This window comes from Periophthalmus magnuspinnatus, chromosome 7 (genome assembly GCF_009829125.3).
Source record: "Periophthalmus magnuspinnatus isolate fPerMag1 chromosome 7, fPerMag1.2.pri, whole genome shotgun sequence".
In the NCBI taxonomy this organism is placed as follows: domain Eukaryota; kingdom Metazoa; phylum Chordata; class Actinopteri; order Gobiiformes; family Gobiidae; genus Periophthalmus; species Periophthalmus magnuspinnatus.
In genome coordinates this window covers 3,476,567-3,502,294 of record NC_047132.1, presented here as the reverse complement: position 1 = coordinate 3,502,294, position 25,728 = coordinate 3,476,567, and the positions used below count along the sequence as shown (strand labels likewise).

The following is a 25,728-nucleotide window of genomic DNA, read 5'->3' as shown; positions in this document are numbered from 1 at the left end:
AATTAAAAAATTTTGACAGTGTTTGCCATTATGTGCATTATGTCTCCATGGTAACTGCTGAACATTCCACCATAGAGACATATGTAGAACACCTCTAGCATCACTGCTATCAATAGGTTGCGTTCACATTCTAGAATATTGGTTATTTCACAATTTCAGAATATCAACATAGGTCAAGATAGGTTTAAGTTTCTCTTAAATTTGGTGATTTTTGATTGACTTTATTTTTGGACAAAGGCAGCAGATTTGATATATGTAGAAGAAATCCTGCAGTCCTAACTGTTAACTAGCAAAAATACTGTCAATGATGACCCAGCTATATGTACTTTACACATTAGGATGTGATAGTAATAACTATTATTTGACAATTACAAATATAGTGTAAAATCTTATGTAGTTAAATGAATGTTTAAACTTCCTTTACACATGAATTGTTCCTGCATTTTGGATGGAAATTTGTGTACTGACGACAAAGCTAGAGGCATCCCCTTTTTGTTATTTCATTTTCTCTGTCATTTGTGATTTCTTTTTCAGTTTGTAACATTTACTATATATATATATGTTGTGATGTCACATAAATGCAACCTATTCAAGAAAAAAAAACAAAAACAACATTTACACCAACACAAGATTCCATTTACATTTACAGTGCAGCCCCATTGAAAATCTAATACAAAACATTTACAAGACGCTGTATTTACATTTGTACAACTATAGAAATAAATAAATCAAATGATAACAGTTGGCAATTTGTCAGATGAGAACTGTAGACTAATGGTAAAAAATGTTGAAATGTCAATGGACCTAATATATCAAGTGTAATATATTGCACCAAAAGTATGACACCTTTGCTTTTTAAGTAAATCAAATGTATTCTAGCATTGCCTTTCTGCAGTACAAATCAGACACAGGCCTATAGTTGAATATATGCAAAATGTTTTCAAAATCTAGAATATAAAGATGTCCAACAGTCAAATGAGATTTTTAACGGTATTCTCAGATCTACAATTTGGTATTATCCAAACAAATTCCACAAATTTGGGATTTAGCCATTTAGGGACAAGATTTATTATTCTCTGAACTCAAATGTAACTTACGTAACTTTTTCTGTTGGAGGGTCCATTACCTACTTGTATCCATGATGTTATTTTTGCCTAGAATGTTCCACAGTATGGCAATAAACTTATCTAGCTTGTATTTATTTGCCTGTCCATAGATTTGACATTGGGCATATCTTGGCTTTGTGGTGGCCCCTGTTCATCGACATTTACTTAAAAAAAGTTTCACGCCATACACTGGAACATTAACATTATTGGCATTAAACTTACATCTTGCATACATTCAATTACAAGTGTTTTAATGTTAACCTTAAAAAAGTGCTTTCTTACTGTGAGTGGTGTTGTCTCTCCACAGATATGACCTAAAGTGGAATGCTATACTGTGGAACATCCCAGGCAAAACAATAACGACCAACTCGAAAAGCTACATAGTACACTTTTAATTTAAGCAACCACCATAAAACCTGCCCCATCTTATTCAAACTCTACAGGTCTCTTGACTCTTGTGGCTATCAGAAACAGCAATATGATGCTTATACCATATCTTGTACATGATCTGCTTTTGGACAATAGTAGCAACCCCATCTCCTCAGTGAACGTCGCTCTCCATGAACTCCTCCTTGATAGAGTGTTTGTTGCGGGACATCTTGCAGTCCGGCATATCAAAGCCAAAGTCCGCCCATTCATCTGTGGCCATGCCCCCAGCCCCCACAGCCCGGTTGGGGATGGTGATAGTGTGCCGGACCCGGAAGTGCACGGCCTCCATGACCCTCTGACGCTGGAGCTCCCCTCCGCTTGCCCCCATTGTGGCCATGGCCATGTTGCTACTAGAGCGGAGCAGCTGCTGGCCATGGTAGTCGTGGTGATGGTGAGCAGAGGGAGCCATGGGGATAGATGACTGTTTCATTTCCTGAAGACCTCTCCAGATGGCTAGACGGGACTGCTCTGGGATCTTCAAAGCTCCCAGTTCCTGAGGGGAGAAACATAGTGTCAAAGTCATACTTTGCTGCACGTCAACATTCCTTGGGGGATGATGCTAACTGAAGGCATTGCTCAATCTGAGGTTCTTTAATCTGAGCTTTGTTTTAACACATTTTGACCATGAATAATTGATTTAGTTGAACTACAACAGGTGAGCTGAAGTCCTTCTCAAACAACATTACTGTCACAAACTGATAGTTTTTTAGGTAATCAACGTTAACCTTCTTTGTTGAAAATCAATCACAGGGGCATGGGTGTTTGTATTGATACCAAGCTCTTGAAAATGGGTTGTTTAATTTTTCTTGCCTAAAAACGTGTGTGGCAGGGTGATGTCACTATAAAGTATCAATACTCAGGGACTCTTATACTGTAGATTGACAGTCAAAGAGAGACGCAGTTACCTCCATGGACAGTGTCTGAAGATGGTAGACCGACTGGAACCCTTGTGAAGTGAAGTAGTCGATGAAGTTCTGGCAGCCCAGATTTGTCAGAAAACTGTGGGAGAAAAGCAGGACTGCTTAGACTGCTAAGTAATAAGCAAATATTAAGTTATATTTGCATATATTTTAGTGTGCATGTGTGGAAACAACTTTGCTAAAACAAATCTATTATAACATCTATTATATATAATGCTAGATAATTATGATAACTGTATTACTGTTTTGGCAGTTATATAAATGACCCATAAACCAATGTTTTCTGTTGATAAAAACTTTATTTATCTTACATCCGTCATTAGAATTTGGCAAAATACATCAAATTGAAATAAAGGGTAATGTTACAATTTACAGATTGGTAAAAGGAAAGTTAAGAGAACCGAATTATCAGATGGTACCTTTAAATAAATTCTATTGGGAAGGAATAGCTACAGCACAAAATGGTAATACATAATCAACATTTACACTTGATGGAAGCCTTATCAATTAGTTGTAAAGTTTAAACTAGCAAATAATTTACTAATAGATGTTTTAGCTGCTACTATAACAATACACAAATCTGAAAATCTGAGCAGCTATGGCAAAAAGAGATACACACAAAGAACTATTTACACACATGACAAAAAACTGTACAAAACATTAACAGTAGTGATCAGAAGTGCATGCTCTGGTCTTTAGGGTTGGACAGACTGATATAGGGGTGGAGGATGTATCCTTTTTCTTGAGAAGTGAAGAATGGCTTTGCTTTTTTTCTTGTGTATATGAAGGGATGAAGTGAGATTATCATAAGATAGGAAGAAGTGTAAATGTGGAGTGTGTTAGGTCCCTTTACTCCTATGGCGTTAGGGGTAAAGGGAATGCTCTAGGTATAACTTTAGGTATAAATGGATCATCTTGGATCTTCACGGTCAGGAGGGTGATATCTACAAGGGTAATGACACTGTCTTCAGTCATTAGAGGTAAAATAAGTGCCCTTGATTTTGTATCTTGGACTTTGGTGTGAAAGGAGTATGAGGTCATTAGAATTTAAGGGAGTGTCCTATAAGGGTGAATCTGGAACCTCTGTAGTCAAGCGAGTCTACTTAGTTTTAAAGGAACTGTATGTAAGAGTTAGATCTTAAAATCCTAATTGTGTCCTCATATATGAGCTATACATGTTCAAATCACATATAGCTTATACTGAAATATTGATTTATTCTTAATTACAAAAACCTTAGATGTTATACTTATGTTATACTTTGGTGTCCAAGCAACAATCAGTCTCTCAGTCTCTGGTTTGGGTCAGCAATTTCAATGCTGAAATCGTCTTGGTTTAAACCTAAAATGACTCTGACAAGAAGCCTCACTAGCTAAACCCCTGCACCTGCAGCCAATCATGAATGAGTGCTTGTGCAGCCTCTGCCACTCAGTGAGTGAATTCTGGAGGTTCTGAGCTTCCACATGAGGCACAGCTTGTCCATACACTGAGAATGAGAAAAACTTGTAAGATTGCTCTCTGCAGTGGTCCCTCGTTTATCGTTTATTTTAAAAATAACCCGCAATAGGCGAAATAGTAGTCAGTAGTACCAGTATGGCAGCCATTTACTTCTGGAGCAGGTGGAGCTGTTCAGACGCGCTACCGAGGATGAAGAATTTAATGAATTTAGTGATTTGGAGTGAGATCTAGGGTAAGCTTGTTACCTTGTTTTTTATGCTTTAGTTATCTGATTAACTGTTAATATCTTACGTTAACATACCAGACAGCCTGTTGTTGTCTATGTTTGTGTTATTATTATAACTTGCCTTTAAAGATAAAATGTCTATTCTTGGTCTCAGATTTTCTAAAATACATTTCCCCAAAAAATGAGACTTGTGTTCCAGTGTGACTTATATATGTTTTTTTCTTCATTATTATGTATTTTTTGGCTGGTGCGACTTACAGTCCTTAAAAAAGTGCAGGGTTACAAACAGTAAACAGTCATTAGTTTTCTGGTGAGTTTTCTTGGTCTAAATGATGAATGCACTGTTCTTATACTGTTTGGTCAAGGGAGTGTACCTGGCCTTCAGGGCTGAATGGATTTCACTGACGCTAACCGGAGAGGGAAGTGCCCTTGATTGTAAGGTGTCACTCAATCAATCAAACTTTATTTATAAAGTGTACAATGTTGTGTCCAAGGACATGTTTGGTGAATGGAGTGTAATTAGTGGTCAGTAGAGTGTCCTGGGTCTGCCAAGATGAATGGACTTTTCTTGGAGTTTTGTGTTCAAGGCAGTGTACTTGGTTTAGAGGGGCAAAGTGAATGCCTTTGGACTTTAGGAAAGTTTGACTTGGTCAACAGGTGTGAAGGGAGAGTCTTTGGTCTTAGGGGTAGTGTCAATGTTCATTAGAGGTCAAGGTAGTGTCCTTGGTCTATACGAGTGAATGCAGTGTTCTAGGTCTATAGGCATATTGGGATGGCACTTAGTCTTTGATTGTTAGAAGTTAGAGTGTGCACGTGATGTATAAACGTAGTGTTGTTGGACTTTTGTTGTGAAGGGAAGTCCTAGGTCTACAGGTATGATGGGAATGCCCTTGGTTTAAGGGGTGGTGTCATTGCAGGGTGATGTACCTGACGAGGCTGGGGTCAGGGTTATAGTTGGGGGGCGGGCTGCAGTGGGACACTATGGTCTGACTGCTGTGTCCTCCGTTCATGTCTCCATTGGTTTGCATGTGGTGGCTGTTGAGCATACCCGCACCTGTCGAGAAGAGACAAACAACAAAGTGTTAGTGGCTTTGAATTTTTGTCCATTTACAATTACATTCTTTTAAGGAATCTCTCAAATGAGCAAAAATGTACTCAAGTCTCACAACATGAATTTGATTGGAATTTGACCATTGGCAAAACAACAATAATGCATTTGCAAGATTATGGCTTATGATGTACCCACAACATAATTTTTCTGAAGGTGTGATTAAGGGTTATATAGTGCATAAATGCTTCCTATGTCTGTTTACAAATGAAGTAGTCAAATATATACATATCAATATCAGTCAAATATTGATTTTAGCTCATCTTGGAGATGGATATGGCATTTGTGTAGATAATGGAAAACAAAACACCATGGAGAAAGTCAAACACATGATAAGTATATGATAACACTGAAGACTTGATAAAAAATACGTTTTTAGAGAGACTCAGGTTTTCTAACCCCAAACCGAAATAAAGAATGGTCAAAAATCTCACTGGAGGTGTGCAAAACATTGTCAAAAAACAAAACAAAAAAAACAAAACAAACATATCTGACACCTGATGGAAAATAAAGACTTCAATCCAATCATTACAGAAGATGAACATTTTATAAATCATTTTTGCCATACTTGGATCATATGTTGCGCTAGTATGGTTTGGTAGTTCCAGGCCTATTTGTTTTATAAAATTGAAGCAAGAAATTATTAAGTCAAAAATATGATGAAATAACTTAACTAATCACTTAACTAATAAGATAATAAAGTTAAAACCATAGACTATAAAGAAGTGGACTAAGGGAGTGTGACATCAGCCATAGTGTTCAACTGTGCCAAATGAAGCTCATTGAGGCTAGCAGTTATAAGGTATGTCCATTTATATATAAAGTCTATGTTTTTAAATCAATCACAAACCCAGTAAATTATACCTATTAATTTATAAAATGAAATTGTTTTATTTTTCTCATTTCAGTTTGTTTATTGAGTCAATTCCAGACAGAACAGACACATAGTTAATTATTATTGGCTTACTTGTATATTTAGCTATAATATCTATGCCACTCACCTATATGCGAGTTCTGTTGGGACTGTCCCACCATCTGAGAGACTGAAGGGGCTTTGTTCAGGCCTCCATGGAGCTTGTTCATGTTGGACAGAGGAGAGTAAGACAAAGGGGACGCTATGTTGCTTCTGAGGGAAGAAAGAAAGCATCAAAATGCTCAAATCTTGATATGTAACATGGTTAGACTAAGCATTTATAAGCATTTATTACACCATACTGTATCTGAAGTTATACTGTTGTCGGTTGATGGAGTCTTAGCTAACCAAATTTATACACTGCCTGGCCAATAAAAAGTCGCCACCTGGATTTTACTAAGCAAATAGGTCCTCCAGTTGGTCATTTCTAGGTTCAGCAACTGTATGTGGTCAAAGAATGAGGTCAGCTGACTACCCGAATATACTGAATGACCAGGTTATTCCATCAATGGATTTTTTCTTCCCTGATGGCACGGGTATATTACAAGATGACAATGCCCGGATTCATCAGGGTCAAATTGTGAAAGAGTGGTTCAGGGAGCATGTGACATCATTTCACACATGCAATGGCCACCACACAGTCCAGACCTTAACCCTATTGAGAATCTTTGGGATGTGCTGGAGAACGCTTTGTGCAGCGGTAAGACAACCTCATTAATGCAAGGTCTTGGTGAAAAATTAATGCAACACTGGATGGAAATAAATCTGTGACATTGCAGAAGCTTATCGAAACAATGCCATAGCGAATGAGTGCTGTCATCAAAGCTAAAGGTGGTCCAATGAAATATTAAAGTGTGTGACCTTTTCTTTTTGTTGGCAACTTTTTTTGGCCAGGCAGTATCATCATTCAACTAATTATTTTAACAGAATTATGAAAAAATAAGCAGTAAGGAGAATGCATGCAGTGAGTTAGATGGAGATTTAAGTATGTAGATTTAATTAATTCTGTATTTTTTACAAAAAATACAGTCTACTAGTACTTTCCCGGTCTTGTTGGTGTACTTTTGGGTCAAATATGGTGGGATCATTTAGGTTTGAGTATTTTGCTAATGCCACTGCCCATTTTAGTTAACTAATTGATGCACAGGACATGACTTGAGTTGACCAAGATTTTTAGTTATTTTTTTGTCAATTACAGCTCTTGAAACTACTATTGTGTGACAAAACTAGTTAGTAGAAAGCCAAGTTTGTTAAAAATAGTAAATGTAACTCATAATCCACAGTTTATTGTACTCACGGTCTCTGGATGAGCTGCTGCTGTGTCTGCTGTCTGTAGGATTCCACCAGAGGCTGAGGCACCAGCTCCATCAGCTCCAGACTGTCCTTGATCTTCATCAGGAGCTCAAAGTTCTCACGCCCGCGCACCTGGAAAACAAGGTAGTCAGCAAAACAAAAGAATAATTAAAGAATCTTAGCAGTTTAAATGAGACTAACAACAATAGCTGATGGCAAATGTGGAAACACTTGACATGACACTGTTGCACTACATCTCTGCAGTGTAAAGCATCTTGTAGACCTACAGACCTAAGCATCTTGTAGACCTACAGTCCTGTTTATGGGGTCTGAAGCTATGGAAGTTAATACTCTCCAAAGACATCCAATGTTATGTCTTATGACTGAACAAGAGAGAGTGCAGACACAGGTGAAAACAAGGTGGCAAAAATGATTAATGGCTGCATTTCCAGAGTAGGCAACTTAAATGTTGAGCTAACATGCAACAAAACAATACTAGTACACATTAGTAGTAGTAGAAATAGTCTCACTGGAATATAATAAATCTCCTCTTCACCATGCCGCCTCTTCCTCATATTTATGTTGGGACTTGGAATACTTGATGGACTCTGTTTAAAGTCTGTGAACAGGAGAAATACATTTGGACATGACATGTTTGTTTTCTATACAGTGGGACTCATAGTGGGAGTCATATACTAACATAGAAGTCAGTTAACCAATCCATGCTGAAATATATCCATACTTTATATTATACTGTTGCAGAGATATAAAACTAATAATTTGTATTGATACTCATTCCCAAGTATCATTATTGATATATACTTCCCAGAAAGTTTGGACACACATTTATTGTTCTTCTTTATTTCTCACTGAAGGCATCAAGACTATGAATGAACACATATTGAATGTAGTAAATAAAAAAAGAAACTCAAAATAACTGAAAACTTGTTTTATATTTTAGATTTGTAAAAAAAATAGCCATGCTTTTGCTTTGATCACTGCTCTGCACTTTTAGCACACCTGTGAAGTGAAAATCATTTCAGGAGACTTCATTATGAAGCTCATTGAGGCCAAGGGTTTTGCAGCACTCTCAACAAAGCAAAGGGTAGCTATTTTGAGGATTTGAATTGAATATATAGTTGAGTTATTTCACTTTATCTTTACTTCACAATTCCATATAGCTTGCTTCATATATTTGATGTCTTCCATATGTGTATAAAATGTAGAAAGTAGTAAAACAAAGGGAAAAAAAAACCCACACACATTAAAAAAGGTGTGTCCACAATTTTGACAGGTTGTTGTTTTAACATTTGAAATTAAATGTCAAAATGTAGACATAAGTTACTATACTAGTGGAAATTCAATATGCATGTTTACAATGTAGATGTTTGTTGACGTACTGCGTTTGTTGCCACTGCTATTCTTGTTCGAGCTCTCAGTGAGGGCCTGCTGTTCTCTGTAGTGGTCCTCATCAGCTTTACGGTCACGCCCTGGACAGGCACAGATCCGGCCCTCGAACGACCTCCGACCCAGCACCTGTCCACTGCACACACACAAGCACAGATAGGTGTATAAGGAGGAGTGGAAAGTAACTAACTAATTACAATTACTACGTCAAATCAGTTTATATAAGACTCATTGTAAAAAAAAAAAAAAAAAAAAAATATATATATATATATATATATATATATATATATATATATATATATATATATATATATATATATATATATATATATATATATATATACATACATGTAAAATGCTACTAACTTTGCTTTGAAATGTAACTAGTGAGTAGTATTTTTCTTCTACAATTTTGGCTGCTGTGCTTGTAATATAGCACATTTTTGTACTTTGACAAAACACAATTTCAGTTATTTTTCCACTGCTATTTATGTAAATAGGGTATAGGGCTGGGAGTACTTGACTAAAATTTTTTCTGTCTGAGGGGTGTCAAACTCAAATTCACAGAGGGACAAAATTAAAAACTGTGACTTAGTCGTGGGCAAAGCTAAATATTTATTGAAAACTTTCAACAACATCTGCATGTTCTTCAGAAGGGGTGGATTAAATTTGAGTGAGGTGATAGGTAGCAGATTAGAGGTGCATTTTGATCACAGAATACAAGTGGATACAGTACATGATGGTGGACTTACTCTCTGCTCTCCAAAGTGATGATGATGAGGATGGGTCTCCGGTTCATGCCGCCCACACAGCTGCTGTTGCACATGAAGTTGTACAGAATAGTGGTGAACTCTGTCCCCACCTGGAACACACAAGGGCATTAGAATTGCATTTAGACAGGGCTTTAGACAGGGCTTACCACACGTGTGTGTATATATATATATATATATATATATATATATATATATATATATATATATATATAATATATATATATATATATATATATATATATATATATATATATATATATATATATATATATATATATATATATATATATACTATATAAGTAGTTCTGGTGCTCCTGTGTTTCACCACTAGAGAGCGCCATTTGCATCGTCATGTTTCACGTTTTGGACCACAGCTATATAAATCAGTACAGAATTATGGGCAAATTTAAAACAGTATTTAAGATTTTGATTTTTTTCATTAACATGAACTGTGTCATTGAGGTAAACCTGTTCAAATCAAATATAGCTCTTACTTAACAATTGTAATGCCGATTTCTTAATTACAAAAAGATTGGCCATCATGGCCAAGTTGTTCATGTTATAATTTGGCGTTTTGGTTCTCATGATGATCATCTAATCAGAAAGCAGAATGACCCTCACTTGAGTCTCTCATTTGGGTTGCCAGTTTCAATGTTTAAATCCTGTGGGTTTAAACCTAAAATGACTCTCTTTGACCTGAAAGGTCACTAAACACCAGCACCTGCAGCCAATCATGAATAAGTGCTACTGTAGCCAAAGCAGGTTCAGATTGAAACCTGTTTTTTTTTTTTTTAGTTTAGTTTTTTTAAACATTAAACATAAGGCTACATACTGTCTCTGTGGAGTATCAGCCAACCAATTTCAATATGGAATTTGGATTTTTTAAAATTTATCTATTTTTCTCAGTTTTCCTTTCTTTTTTAGTAGACTTATTATGCTGCCTGACCTGTGGAGCCTCGTAGGGCACACAGACGCTCTGGCGGCCTGTCACTGGGTCATCCACATACTGGCTCAGGTTGTTTCCCTCCACACGGATAAGGTGAGAGGCTGGAGCTGTCTGACCTGAGGGGAGAGAACGTACATTTGATACTTGAAGAAATGAATATTGAATGTAATAAACACACACAAAATAAAGGTGCACTGTGTAACTTGGGCCACGTGCTTGTCAGGATGTAGATATAATTGCTTTGTCTGCAATGTTCAACAATATTGCATTATTTATTTATTTATTTATTTATTTATTTATTTATTTATTTATTTATTTATTTATTTATTTATTTATTTATTTATTTATTTATTTATTTATTTATTTATTTGACAGGGACAATGCAATCTGACATAGTTACAACATGAACATTGCAGCTGATGTGATGCATATAGAGTTTATAGCAAGTGCTAATTCTCAACTCCCATCCCTGACTTAAGAGCACTCATGGGTGGGTGGGTGATGTCTCCAAGTCAAGTTACAGGTCAGTGGAGAGGTGACCGGGCTCACAGCAAAAATGTATGTTTTTAGAGGCTTTTTTTAACATTAAAAACACCTGTGATTAAGACCTGTATTAAATAGATATGAAATACTGTGAAACGTTCCACGAAAAGCAATGGAGACATAGTGCACCTTTAATATTATGGCATAGTGCACCTTTAATATTATGTTAGTTTCTTAAAGGCACTGTACCTGGTTTTTACTGTCTTAAAAAAGTGAAGCATTTTAAACAGATTGCTGTGATCTAAAATTATTCCTCACTTAACTTATGCATTTCAAACATAGTAATTATTCACCACAGTAAGTTTATAAGCGTTTTTTTTTTTTTCAGTGTTCTGAGACCAGAGAAGAGTTTTACAATGAAGGAAAGCTAACAACAACCAGCATGCACACAATACACAGCGACTTATTTTTACTTCCAGAGCTGCTTTTCACCATATCTGTACTGGAGCAAGACAAATTTTGCTCATATAAAATCGGGTATAGGCCCTTTAAGATAAAAATGGCTTGACCTTTAGCCTAAGATTACAGTCAAAAAAATTTTAAATGAACTGGTCAGTGTCATAAGTATACCCTTTCTGAAGCCCAATATTTTTTACATTATAGTAATAATGGTAGTACTGGTCATAGTATTAGTAGTATTTTTATGAACATACCGTCGTTAAAGTCGCGTCCTAACTCGTGGTTGGGGCAGCGCTTGACCACCTCTGTGACGTGCTCTGCCTTCTTGTACACGGGCATGGCTCGGATGATGCTGCCGGGGGGCGGGGCCGACGACAGCTTGATCTGGATGGGACAGGTCTTAGCGATCTGACAGTAGAGCTTTTTCAGTAGAGGAGAGTACTGGAGGAACACACACATAAAAGGACAATTTTAAGAAAATCTGGTTAAAACAAGTAATAGAAGGATAGGTAAAAAGTCTATGATTGTGTTGCAACTTCCTATGTATGTAGATGTTTGGGTGACACTTTATTTTAGGGTACACGTGGCCAAACCTGCTTGTCACAGCCTGATATCTCAGAAGCTGAGCGGGGCTGGGCCTGGTTAATACTTGGATAGGATAACACTGGGAATATGCCAGTGGCAAAAACTGTTGTTGTGTCCTCAGGCAAGACACTTACATTGCTTAGTAAGAGTGTGGTGTGTGTGTGTGTGTGTGTGTGTGTGTGAGTGATAGCTGATGGTCGGATGGAGCAGATTAGCAGCCTTGCTTCTCTCACGGCAGCTGTGGCTCCAGTAGGAGTTTACCACCACCAAGTATGGAGTGACTAAGTCATTATTTATTATTATTGTCAGTATTACAATTAGCTGCTAATTTGCTAATGTAAATGGCCAACTTCATGTCAATTTGTATTTATTCTGCTCTTGATAATGACTTATTCAGAACATTCTTAGTCTGCTGCTAATTAGATATTTCCCAGACCATAATAGATCGCAATGGGGACTACAAAGCTTGTAGGACAAAGTATGGCATTGGTGGACATGAACCAGCCACACTTTGGCTAGTGGACCAACTGCACCAATAATCCCCCAATTGAGCCATTTTTGAATATGTAACTCTAAGCTATTGACCAAAAAAAAAAAAAAAAGTCTAATCTATGCAGTAAAAAGTGAAACTAGTCCTAGCACTAGAGGACCATACAAGCTGTCAGTTATTTTATTTAAATATTGTCCTTTTGTGAAAATGCTTTTACACATGCGGACATCTCCAGGTGTGCAGTGTATATGACTGAGAATAGGTGCTGAGACGCATTCATAGACAGTAGGACAAGAGAAGAGCAGTCTCAACTTGCCCCAACACAATTACGAATTCTCCAAAAATCTTCAGAGCAATATAATCAAAGTGGGATTTTCAGCAATGACAAGTGCCCTGTGTGGACTTGTATACTGAGATCTGAACTCAAAATCAGAATAATTTATATACTTATAATGATATACTCTATGGGAATTTTTAAAGCCACAATATGTAATATTTTCAGGCCAAAATTATATATATGTCTCTCTCTCTCTCTCTCTCTCTCTCTCTCTCTCTCTCTATATATATATATATATATATATATATATATATATATATATATATATATATATATATATATATATATATATATATATATATACATATACACATATATATATATCTCACTCAACTTAGACTACATTACAGGGGAGTTATTGTGCAAAATAAACTTTTTAGAGCTTTTATTAATGTTATAGTTGTTTCCCCTTCTCATTATCCCTGCCAAAGTTGTATTTAGTGATTCATGCATGTTTGAGTAATCTTTATACTCCTGTATTTAAGACGTCATTGCAGGCTCAACCACAGTATGCCTTCTTTAAGTAACATCAACTTGAGAGTGACTTGGACTTACAAAATCCTGACTTGACTAAACCATGGCATATCAGTAGCCAAAGCCTGTGTCTGGGAAAGCACAGGCGTTGTTTTGGTTGACTGTTGTGACACCATTACTAAGCCCCTTATCCTCTCTGTCAAACACACACCCTTCAGGTCTATGAAAATACCTGCTCAACATTAGCTTTTCCCATCTAACTTAGCCTGACAAGTCCCAACAGCTCTGCCATACCATGATTAAATGATTTAACTAAGATGCAACACGTGCCATATGTGCAGACCATAGGACGTCTGGAGATGCGTTAGAACTGACCTATCTCAAATTTACAACTCACTGACCAAACTAGTAGGCTATCAATTTATTATAATTTGTTTAAAGCTGGGTAGTGATGAGACTTTTGGCTCATAGGATCCAAATCTTTTGGATCCACCCTTTGAAATAATGCGTAATCTAAATAAAATGTTTCACTATGATTAAAAAAAATATATAATGCCAAATATGTTTTTTGTACAAAAACCTCTCATAAATCAGTATAAAACAACATAAATCAGTATAAAACATACTACAAACAACTACATTACCAGAGGAGCCAGGATGGTCTTCAGATGTTTGGCCACATTGTATATGATGGAGTCTGTGCTACATACAATGGGTCTGAAGGGTACTCCTTCTTTGTGGATTTTTGGGAGGCCATAGATACAAGAATGGAGTCACCAGGATAGACTATGTAATACAGCTGTCTATCAATGACTTCCATCTTCTCCAGCTTCTGATACCATCCTGGCTCCTCTGGTGGGCAACACAGAGCACCATATTGAGAACAAAGCAGAATTTGTGAGCAAAATCAAGCATCTTCAATTTGATTCAGGTGAGACCATGGTTTCATTTGATGTGACCTCTCTTTTCACTTGTTTCCTCACAGCTGTGGCGGTGGAGGCAGCAAAGAGGAGGTTACTGGAGGATAGGAAGCTAAAAGAAAGAACTAAACTGTCACTGGACTAAATCTGCAAACTGCTGGAAATTTGTTTAAATACCACATATTTCCAGTTTAGAAGGAACTTCTACAGGCAAATCCACAGCTGTGCCATAGGTTCACTGGTCTCTCCTATTGTGGCTAACTTATACATGGAAGAATTTGAACAGGATGCATTGGCCTCATTGGCACTCCACGCACACATTGGTATCGATACATGGATGACAACCGGACTAAAATCAAAATTCAAGATCTGGAACCCGTTACTGCACATGTGACACACAGTAATGTGTTCACATTATGTTTTAGTTTTTTTATATAATGGAAAAGTTTCATTTGGGAGATAATGTTTTGAGTAATTACACCCTCACGCCAGTAGGTGGCGCTTCGTTTTGGGAGACGGTTTTGTGGGGTCAGAGGTCCCCCTTCTCCAATATGGCAGAAGCGTGGCAAAGAACAACCTTCACTGTCGCCTCTCATCATTTCCCTGTGTTTCACAGGTTTGTAACCAACTAAAAACCACATGATATGGGTAACAGAAAACAAATAACAAACACAGCTAAATGTGGGGAAATAATTAATTCGGTAACTACCGTATATTTTTGAGTTTTTAGCATGGTAAAAAAATGTGTGGAAAAACGTGTTAAGGCGAGGCTGTGTGTTGGATGGGCAGCTTCAAGTTTTTTAGTAGATGGGCTCCAGAAGACTCCGACATTGTTAGAAATTGTAAAATTGTAGAGTTTGAGTAAATGTTCCATAAAGTTAAAGATAAAATGTAAATTATGTTTTGTTGCAAGTTTGTATTAATAAATATGGCAGAAGCGTGGCAAAGAACAACCTTCACTGTCGCCTCTCATCATTTCCCTGTGTTTCACAGGTATATTTAATCTGCTCAACAGGCCCAGAACCTGGGTCTGTTACACACATATTAATGCTATGGAACAAAATATTAAGTTCACATGGGAAGAGGCCAAGGAGAACAAACTGGCCTTCTTAGATTGTGCAGTAACTATAGAAGAGGACCGTGGACTCCGGTAGAAGTCTTCAGGAAACCCACACACACTGACCAATATCTGCTGTTTGATTCACAACATCCACTGCAGCACAAACTCAGAGTGACCCATACTCTACAACACAGAGCTCATGTGGTGCCCACAAACACAGAGGGAAAAGTGAAGGAGGAGCAACATGTGGAGAAAGCCATCTCTGCTTGTCTCTATCCAAAATGGGCCTTTGATAGATCTAAGAGAGCTAAAAAACAGGACAACAGGGAATCTGAACCTAGAAGGAAAAGCATAACTATCCCTTACGCAGTTGGTGTGTCTGAAAACTTCAGAGAATTTTCAGACAGTATGAGATTCCGGTCTATTTCAAACCTACAAACACTTTAAGACAGTAACTGGTTCAAACCAAATAACAAAACCCTGAGCCATAAACAAAGTAATATGGTCTACTCCATTTAGTGTAGTGAAGAGTGCAGTGAGCCTTACACTGGGGAAAGTAAACAGCCACTCCATAAGAGTTTGTACTGACACTGTTGAGAGAGCTCCTCTGGACCGCAGTCTGCTGTAGATCTCCATCTCAAAGCCTCTAACCACTTCTTTGTAGATAGTGAGGTTCAGATCTTAGCCAGAGAAAATAAATGGTTTGAGAGGGGTTAAAGAAACTATTTTTGTTAGGAAAGAAAATTCTTCCTTAAACAGGAATGGAGGACGTGAGATATAATCTCTCACAGATCTATGATTCCATCCTCAGACCCAAAGCAAACAAAAAGAAACAATTGGTGGTTGAATAGGGAGGGCCATTAAGGCTGAAACTGGAGACAATAGCTGTTTACAGTTTCGGTGTAGTTAGCCCCTCCCTTCAGATAGATATAAGGCACTGTCCACCAGCAATCTGGCCAGAACTGAAGAAGCGGCTTGGATGAGCAGCAACAAGTCTTCACTCCTACAACCATTTGTTCAGTTGACAGAATTAAACTTTGTCTTTTGCTATGGATCAAACCTAGACGACTGAGGGATTACACAGACATAAAATTGTCTTGATTTTTAGCCAACAGTGGCAAGTTTGGCAACTGAATACATTTCCCAGTATTTCTTTACATTTAAATATGTATTTTTTTGTTTGCTCAAAGATGGGAGTTGTACTCAAAACCTTTAGCCAGGACCATGAACATGCTAAAAAGTACTTTTTACTTTTCAGTCCTGTTCAAACAAGTAGTGAAGTGGAGTAAAAGGTACAGATATTATATAGTGGAATAGAGCAATTTGAGCTTTGAAGATGCAGACAGACTAAAACGGGACTCAAACTTGTGTGAATCAAACAAAACACAACTCTGAGTATGTTTTTAATGAGGTAACAACATTATAACAGTTTGAAACTCACATTTTGCATAACATAGGGCCTTTAAGTACCTACCTAAAAATTGTACTTTGTTACTTTCCACCACTGACTACAACATCAATGAACAAAACCAAGATATGATGCCGATTTTCAATAGTGGACCAGTGCAGGCATGTCTGGACAGGCTGTGGAAAACTCAGTGATAATTGGCGCACTGACATCTATCAACACGCAACAACATGCCCACTGCAAAAAGTGCCAAACTGGCCCAAATATGGACTAAATCTACCCATACAGCACATACACAGTAAGGTACCAAGCCAAGTGTGCAGGCTATAATTGTCTTGTGTTGAAATCCATTGAGAATTTCCCACCAAGTCTTTGAAGTGGAGATAATGACTGTTTGCTGACAAAATTGAGGAGATTGTGAGGATTCTTATTGTCTGACGGATCGTCTGTGGACACGTTTAAAACTGAGAGAAATAGTTTGTAGTAATTTTCAAGGTATGATCACCTGGATATTTGTTGTTGTTTCTTCAATAGATATATCTTTGGACACATTTGATTGTAAATTTTACTGTAACCATAGATTTATTCAAAGTATTTGACCCATCCTTGAACCAGGATCAGTTGGCAAACGAATGCACCACAATCATGATCAGGAGTACTTAGCTTGAGTTTTTGTGTAATGTGTAACTTTTGGGTTGATCCTTGAGCATCTGATTTAGACAGAGAAAGAACATGCATACTCCACACAGAAAGACTCCACCCTTACCAAGAATCGGTCCTGGGACCTTCTTGAGGCAAGAATTTTCAATAACAACTGACAGAGGCTGGATGAGTTTCAGGGTACTGACTTTTCCAGTCAACCTAACATAACATGGTACACAATATTGTGTGCGTGTGTGTGTGTGTGTGGGGGGGGGGGGGGGGGGGGGGTGTCGGGGTGTGTGTGTGTCCTTCCTGGGGATATTTAAGGAAGTTGATAAAATTCAGTAAAGTTCAAAATTCCATAAGAAAAATTTGACATTCCCTAATAGTTTCATACATTGTTTTTTTCACCATTTTAGTTAACTTTGTGTAGTAGTCTTGGGCATTAGAACTCAAGAGACATAGCTGTCTCTCCAGCAGTAATTGATCAAGACTTTTGGTCAGCTGAAGTAGTTGTAAAGTACGGTACTATATAAAAAGTTAGAAAGTTTTGAATGATCAATTTGGGTATTTTTAATTCTACAGGTATGCAGCCAATCCTGTCAGTAAAAGCATGTGGTTTGAAACAGAGTACAGGCTTTGGAGGAATACATTTAAAATAGTTTGTGTTAAATCCCACTGACTAAACCAAACTTGAAGTCTCATGACCACCAAAAAACATGTTATCTATTTTTGGTAAGAAAAAAATCTTTATCATGAAAATGTGTGTTGTTGTTTTTTTGTTTTTTTTTTACCATTATGCCCAACCCCTACACGGTATCACATTGTGATTAAACATTCCTTCCTCACAATTGAAAGATCTCAAGTTCAATTCCTGATGGAGTGCCCACTGATTTCCAATGCTGTGGATGATGCCTAAACAATGGAGGAGACAAAGAGGACATGTTGCGGGACTGTCATTGCATGAGTTCTAAAGGAGCTTAACTAATAGCTGGGAAAAGCAACTTCTGACAAGTCTGGGATTGGATGCAAGCTCCAGCCTGCCCCCCATATACTCTACTGTATGGGTATCTCTTGAAAATAAAAATGCACACATGATTTCTGAAGTATGGGGTGATCCTAATTAATTTGTTGGTTGTTAGGTCTTTTTTCTAATAGAAATTACTTTTCTTACTTAATGGAAAACTGTTAGCTTGGTGAGACAGACATATAGTAGCTAGTGGGATGATTGATGATCAGACTGGTTTACGAAATGCTTGGTAGACTTACTATGGTGAAATAAAGAGGATTAGTGAAGTGTCTAGCATCACTGCGAAAATCTAGTGGTTGTCAAAACTTTTTGCCATCTTAGAATATACATCTTATATTATTAGTGTCAAAACATGAATGAGACAGGATCTAAAAATGCAGGCTTAGACAAAATAAGAATTTAAAGGCCCTGTATCTGATTTTTTTTGGCTTTACCAACCTTGTCTGGCAAATCCAGAATGCTATCTCTCTATATTTTTATACTGATAGATATCAGTTTGGTCCTCACTCTCACAGTTGCGTCTCGAGCCCGGTCAAACATGATCGTGCAATCAGATTTTTTTTTTTTCAATGACACATATGAAACCAAGCAGGTCATTGGTCACCTGTCATTTAATATTAATTTAGTTTAGAGCTTCATTCATTGATTCTGCAGAAATCTGTCATGTTTTCCAACCCCCTGTGATATTTTTTTCCCTTTTTTTTTCTCGATACAGACAGACCATGCATGCCCTCAACTGGTTAATCCACTTTTCAATCATGCCTATTTGAGATTCACTGGTGATCAGACATCTTCATAAAGTATTAGAGAAGTCTGTATTTTGGATCCTGGAATTGTAGTAATAATCAAATAATAGGGTGTTCTGAATGCATAAGGTAAGTGAGGGATAACTTTGGACCTGCAAACAATTTAAAATGAACTAGTTCTGTTTTGTTTTGTTGTTGTTTTTTTTTTCATTTTAGGACAGTAAAAGTTAGGTACAGTGCCTTTGAACTAAATTGGGATTATAAGCAAGGTCTACTACAGGCCAAAACTAGAACCGAATTTCCAAACTTCCAAACAGCTACCAGATTGCATTCCTGCCGCTGATTAAACAACTTCCACATCTAGCCAGTATTATTTTGGCCTGATTGAAAATGCTTCACTCTTCAATGTAACAACAGTTAGACTCCTTGTGCCCTGTATAGTGTTACCTCTGGCTACAAGAAATCTACAGTAAAGTTTGTTAGCTTGTTCTACCCTAACAAAGGACCAAAGTGACTCAGCCTGGTTTAAGTACCAAAACATGTTCAGACTGCACCCTGATGTTACAGAAATACTTTCCAAAAATCCATATTTCTTGGGTGAAACAGACATGGCACAGAGGCTAGCGTAACGCTACTGACTCAGAGCAAGAAGGTTGCAGGTTCAATTCCTGGGCCATGCATGCTTCTCTATGTGTCTAGGTGGTTTTCCTTGTTATTCAATTAATTCATCTTTATTCCAGACTCATGGTCCATTTTTAAAACAGACAAGGGCAGTGACAATACAAACAGTAAACATTTCTGTTTTAAAAACACAACCGTACCAGTGTCTCCACAACTTAGACTGATAGCATAATTTACTGAATCTTTTTTGTGACTGACATTATTTCATTTTCAGACTTGTTTAGCCTCCAAATAAAACTGTACATGAAAGTTTTTAGTATAGCTTGCAAAGTGTTCACCTGTGCAGTGACAAACATCTCAGTCGCTCTAGTCCATCGCGGCATCCTCAAGAGCACCTGTAAAGCGTCATTATAATCCACCTGCAGCCTTAGGAGACTGGCTTTTTTGTAATGAGTACAGAGGAGGGTAGTGTATAACGGTGTACAATGTGATTTAAACAATACCAACTCTACATCATCAGTACAAGAACCAAGCTTTGTTGACAGTTCATCCAGATACAAATGGAATAAAACGGGAAAAGGTTCATCCCTGTCTGACTCCATCGTTCACTGTAAATGGGGCAGACACACTGTTTCCTCATTTAATCTGCATTATCTGTTGTCCATACCAATAGATTAAAATATGCATGATATATTTGGGTACACCTTTCTGAATCAACTTCATACATATTTTTGGTGATTCACCCTGTCCAATGCTTTGAACACATCTAGAAAACACACACACAAACTGATGAGTTGTAAGATAGTTTTAGAGCATATACACAAACTGGTTGTCTGTAGATTTAATAAATTGTGAGATCCTGTCCATCAGAATTTTTGACACTAGGTCTAGGTCTATAGGTTTATAGGTCTATAATTGTCAGAGCTGCCAACTTTTCCAGTTTTATCTTTAATGATAGGGACTAGCAACACAGTTAACAAAGAGTCAGGCAAACATTCATCAACAAAGAAACCTGTAAGACAAATTTTAAACATCCTGCCCACTGGCCTTATTATTAGACAGTTTGGTAACAGCTTTAAGCACTTCATGTGACAGGATTATATCTGCATGGCCAACATCAGTCATAATATAAGGCTCACTCTGAACACAGTTAAATAATCTACTGTAGTGCTGACGCCAAAGCTCCAAAACGTTCTCAATGCCAGAGGTGCCATCCACTGCATATGGCAGAGATGTTTTAGTGGCAGTCATGTTTTTTGCTTCTTTCCAAAAGTCAAACATGTTGTTACAGAGAGTTTTCTGGCTATCAAGTCCACTCTCACAGCTCGTTCATTTTTGGTCATAAAACGCACCACATACTTACAGTATATCGAGCATTTGTGACCCACTTTTGTTCAAACACATGCCCATGTCTCGGTCTTCCTGCCTGTACCCACTCCTGGGAAGCCTCTCTTGCCTTAGCGTAAAAATCAGCCACATGGGCATTCCAGCCTGACCTTCCTTTCTTTTTAGATTTTGTTTTGTAAAGAGATTCACAACACTTTGACAATATGATCACACATAGCACTGATAGCTGCTGTGTTATGAGTTTTTGCAGTTGCCATCCCTTTCATATCTGTCAACGATGCATGAGCATCTGCTGTAGCTATACAGTGTTCCAACTAAGAGGTGAATGAATGAATGAATGAATGTTTATTTAAAAGGGACAAAACAGAGTTTATTGCCACATTTTAAAACAGTAACCGATGCCATGTCCATAAGCCATCTAGCCAAAGGCTAATTTGCAGGCCTGGTCCCTCACATAAAAACAGACAAAAATATTGACAGACATGCAACACATTATTACAGCGTTAAAAAATACACAATTAAATTACTTAAAAGCTTGATTTAGTTTTAGCAACTGCTTCACTTTGCAGGTGAACTGGCTCAGATCTGTGAGTGTTTTCAGTTTGGCAGGTAAAGTGTTCCAGATCTGTGGCCCCTTAACAGCAAATGCACTTTGACCAAAGGTGGTCTTGCATTGAGCTGGTCTACAGTCACCATTTGCAGCGCCTCTTGTGGTCACACCGCGGGGGTTACATCTCTGAATCATATTACTTAAAATTTCTGGAGCAAGTTTATTTACACATTTAAAATTCAATTTTAGGAAGGAATATTTAATAAGATTATCGAGGCTTAATAATGTTTAATGTTAATTTTATGATGATTATTTGTGATTATTTATGTTTTTATTTGTGTGATTTTAATGTCCTTCTTATTCTGTAAAGCACTTTGAATTACTTTGTGTACGAATTGTGCTATACAAATAAACTTGCCTTGCCTTAATAGATTGTGCTTTTCTATAATTGTACGATAATGAAATCTCATGAACTTCTTGTCCATCACTTTTAGAGCTTGTTTACACAGAGAAGCCACACTTTTCATAGTTGACTCTATAGCCTGGCCCCACACAGTGATGCAATATGAATAGTGGGAAACGATCATTGCATGGAAGTACAATTTGGCCGCATTTATGGACAGACTAAAGGACAGAAGGTCTTATTAGACGGAAGCAGTTCAGATTTGTTCTAATAGTCTTAGATACTTTTTTAAAAATGTGGTTCAAATTTTAAATGGCTGTCTAAAATTACTCCAAGATACTTAACTTGCTCAACATTGCCGATTTGATTTTGGTTTATTAATATCTGAAAATTATCTAATTTTTTTGACATAAGGAGAAGCACATAGAGACAGTTTTGGAATGGTTTAAACACAGGCAGTTGTCCTCCAACCACTGTGAGACACTGACCATTTGCTTATTTAGTAGCTCTGCAGCCTTCTCTGGAGTCTTAGCTGAGACATAGATGACATGTCATCAGCATACAGCTGGCACTCAGCCTCTTTACAGATGTTAGGTAGCTCGTTGATGTAAAGACAGAACAGCAGAGGACCTAATATTGAACCTTGTGGAATGCCTGTTTTACATTCCAGAAGGGGTGATGTTTTGCCACTGACTTGAACACTTTGTACTCTAGACTCTAGATATGATGTAAACCAGTTAAGAGCCTGCTCTGAGAAGTTGAGTTTCTTTAATTTATGTATTAGAATCTTGTGGTTGACAGTGTCGAAGGCCTTACGAAGATCTAAGAACACTGCCCCATCCACGTTTCCTCAATCTAAACTGTTTTTGATTATATCCGTCAAATAACAGTTTGCCATTTCTGTCGAGTATTTTGGCCTGAATCCAAACTCTTTTGAATGAAATATGTTTTTTGTGTCAATATAATCAATTAATTGTTCCGCTACAGTCTTTTCTAATGCTTTTGAAATTATAGGAAGAATTGAAATTGTTAGCCTGGTATTTATCCCCAGATTTAAAAAATGGGCTTATGAGACCTTTTTTCAGTTGTTGAGGAAATTCCCCATTAGTGATGGACAAATTAACGAGATGGGTAAGGGGCCTTGCTAAAAACTCTCTGTGCTTTTTGAGAAAATCAGAGTCTAGACCAAAAATGTCATTGGCCTTAGAGTGTTTCAATTGGTTAATTACTTGTTTAATAGCTTCATTTGTTTGTTCCATAATGAATGCCATTTCTGCTTAATCCACTGTGACTTCTGGGAGCTCTACTGATTTAAAGCCTCTGGCTATTTGTTCTACTGAAGTCACAAAGTACTTATTTAGTGAGGCTGCAATCTTTATAGGATCCAAGGATATCTGTTCCTCAACATTTAAATGTTTTAGGCCTCTGTCTTTTTCTTGTTTAGAGTCTTTCTCGGTCAGTGTCTGTATGTGCTTCCAGAGACAAGAGCTGTTCGCCCCTGACTCTTCCATCAGGAGCATGAAATACTTGGTTTTGGCTTTTCTCATTTCACTGACTACTTTATTCCTAAGACTTTTAAATATAGCATTATCAGTATTTAATTTAGTTGAGAGTGATTTTTTTTTTTTAAGCAAGATCCCTTTGTTTCATTAATTGATATATATTTTTAGTAATCCATGGTATTAACTGGCATTTTTTCCTTGATTTAACTGGTTTTGTATATTTTTGAATAATTTTAGTTACATTATTTGTCAGTAGATTGCAGTAATCATTTAAGTCCTGTATTTGTAGGACTGGATTCCAATTAATACTACATATCTCATTTTCAAATTGAGGCAAATCTTTTTTTTTTAATTCCTTTAAAATTTTGATTCTTTGGAGTCTTGAAAAGGTACTGCAGCCGCTTTCCTGTCAATTTTCTCAGTACCAGAGTTAGGTTGTGATCAGATAATCCTGTCACAAGATTATAAATTTTTATCACACACTCTGGTTTATTTGTAAACACAAGGTCTATTAACGTTTTACTTGTTTTTGCTAGTCTAGTTGGCTCTGTAATTTGCTGTTGTAACTTGTATTTAGAAGTGACTGCTTTCAGTTTGTGTTTACCATGCTTATCCAGCCAATTAATGTTAAAATCCCCAAGCACAACGGCCATCATATTTCAATGTTTTAAGCATCTCATCCAGCTTGGTATAAAAAGATATATTAAAAGACGGCGGATTATATAAAGTTACAATTTTAAAACTCATTCTTAGTGACAAGACAATATTTAAGACTAGACATTCTAACTCACAGGAGTCAACTTTGATTTCTGAACATTTAAATGTGTCTCTAACATATGTCAGCATACCTCCTCCTTCGCCTAATTGTCTGTCTTTACGGAAACAGGTATATCCTGGAATATCAACCATATTTGGTGGTGGGTGTATCAAGCTTCACTTATGTTAGTGAAACTATCTACAGGCAAGTGGGCCTTAGTTTACAGTCTTAAACCATTACCCTTGCAAAACTGGTTCAAGTGACTGCCAAACACTGATTTATTGTCCATAATGTCTGAATTAAAGTCTCCAATAACAAGCACATTTGAGAACTTCTTGTCCTGTATCAATGAATCAATAAAAGCCAGTCTATTAAGATATTCTGTCTCATTAAAATGACACCCATAAGGAGTGTTCACATTTAAAATAACACATTTCTTGACATTTAGTTTGGATGAAGGTGGATCACTATACACCAGTCCACTTTAAGTCTAATTACATTACAACATTACACAAGGGGGCCCTCTGTCATAGCAATGAAACCTCTTAGCTTCTGAACCTAAAATGGGGATGGTTCTTCATCACTGTCAGTCACCGTCATCGTGGGCAGTGGATCTGGATCCCAGTGATGGCACACATTTATAATCTCCATTCAAAAAGGTGAAGTCTGATGTGTGGAATCATTTTATGGATTTGAAAACCAAGACCAACAAGATGAGCCACAAATTTGCAGATCCTGCCGAAAAAAAGATATGGCTCTGAAGTGTCAAGATCCCAGTATGCCCTGTGTTTTGTCTTGTTCCGCCCTCCCTTCTGTGTCAGAGCCTGGAGCTAGGCGGAGATTTGGCTCCTTGAATGCACACCTGCAACTACTCCACAATCAACTGCACCTGGGAAGGACAAAGAAACCGAGGACCTAACACTCAGAACCAGGTCGTCCGCGTATCCTCAGTGGTACTGCTCTGCTCGGATTTATGCCTTTTTTCACTCAGTTGGGTATATTTGTTCTCTGCCAGATCCTGCTCCCTGAACCTGCACTGCGCCTCCGTCTCCGACCCAGCTCTCAATGACCGGTACGAACCTCTCACCCTCCATCTCAGTTCACCTCGACCGGTAGGGAACCCCTCATCTCTGACCCCGCTGCCCACGACCAGCTCGAAGACTACTGCACACAACCCCGCTCTCAACTATCTGCTCTGTCCACCTTCATTTGCATAACTTTATCTGTAAATAAACTCCAATTAGACTTGGGGCTGGATCAAATGTGTCATAGGGCAACACGAACAAACCATCTGAACTCTGCTGGAATGTAACCACACCCTGACCCAGCAAGTTACC

At 37.5% G+C, this 25,728-nt stretch overlaps 1 protein-coding gene across 2 annotated transcripts in view; it reads right to left on the bottom strand.

Annotated features, from left to right (window-relative positions):
- The window catches only part of tp73 (tumor protein p73), a 67,210-nt gene continuing 41,482 nt past the window's right edge, over positions 1-25,728 (bottom strand). The window contains exons 3-12 of one of the 2 annotated variants that reach the window (XM_033969113.2): positions 11,774-11,960; positions 10,578-10,693; positions 9,611-9,720; positions 8,852-8,994; positions 7,982-8,070; positions 7,456-7,583; positions 6,247-6,371; positions 5,065-5,191; positions 2,441-2,534; positions 1-2,028 (exon numbers count right to left, since the gene is read on the bottom strand). In XM_033969113.2, the coding sequence (XP_033825004.1) occupies positions 1,648-2,028; positions 2,441-2,534; positions 5,065-5,191; positions 6,247-6,371; positions 7,456-7,583; positions 7,982-8,070; positions 8,852-8,994; positions 9,611-9,720; positions 10,578-10,693; positions 11,774-11,960 (1,500 nt within the window). In that variant the 3' untranslated portion in view covers positions 1-1,647. The remainder of the gene's footprint in view (positions 2,029-2,440; positions 2,535-5,064; positions 5,192-6,246; positions 6,372-7,455; positions 7,584-7,981; positions 8,071-8,851; positions 8,995-9,610; positions 9,721-10,577; positions 10,694-11,773; positions 11,961-25,728) is intronic. The other variant, XM_055223076.1, reaches the window with a different exon arrangement.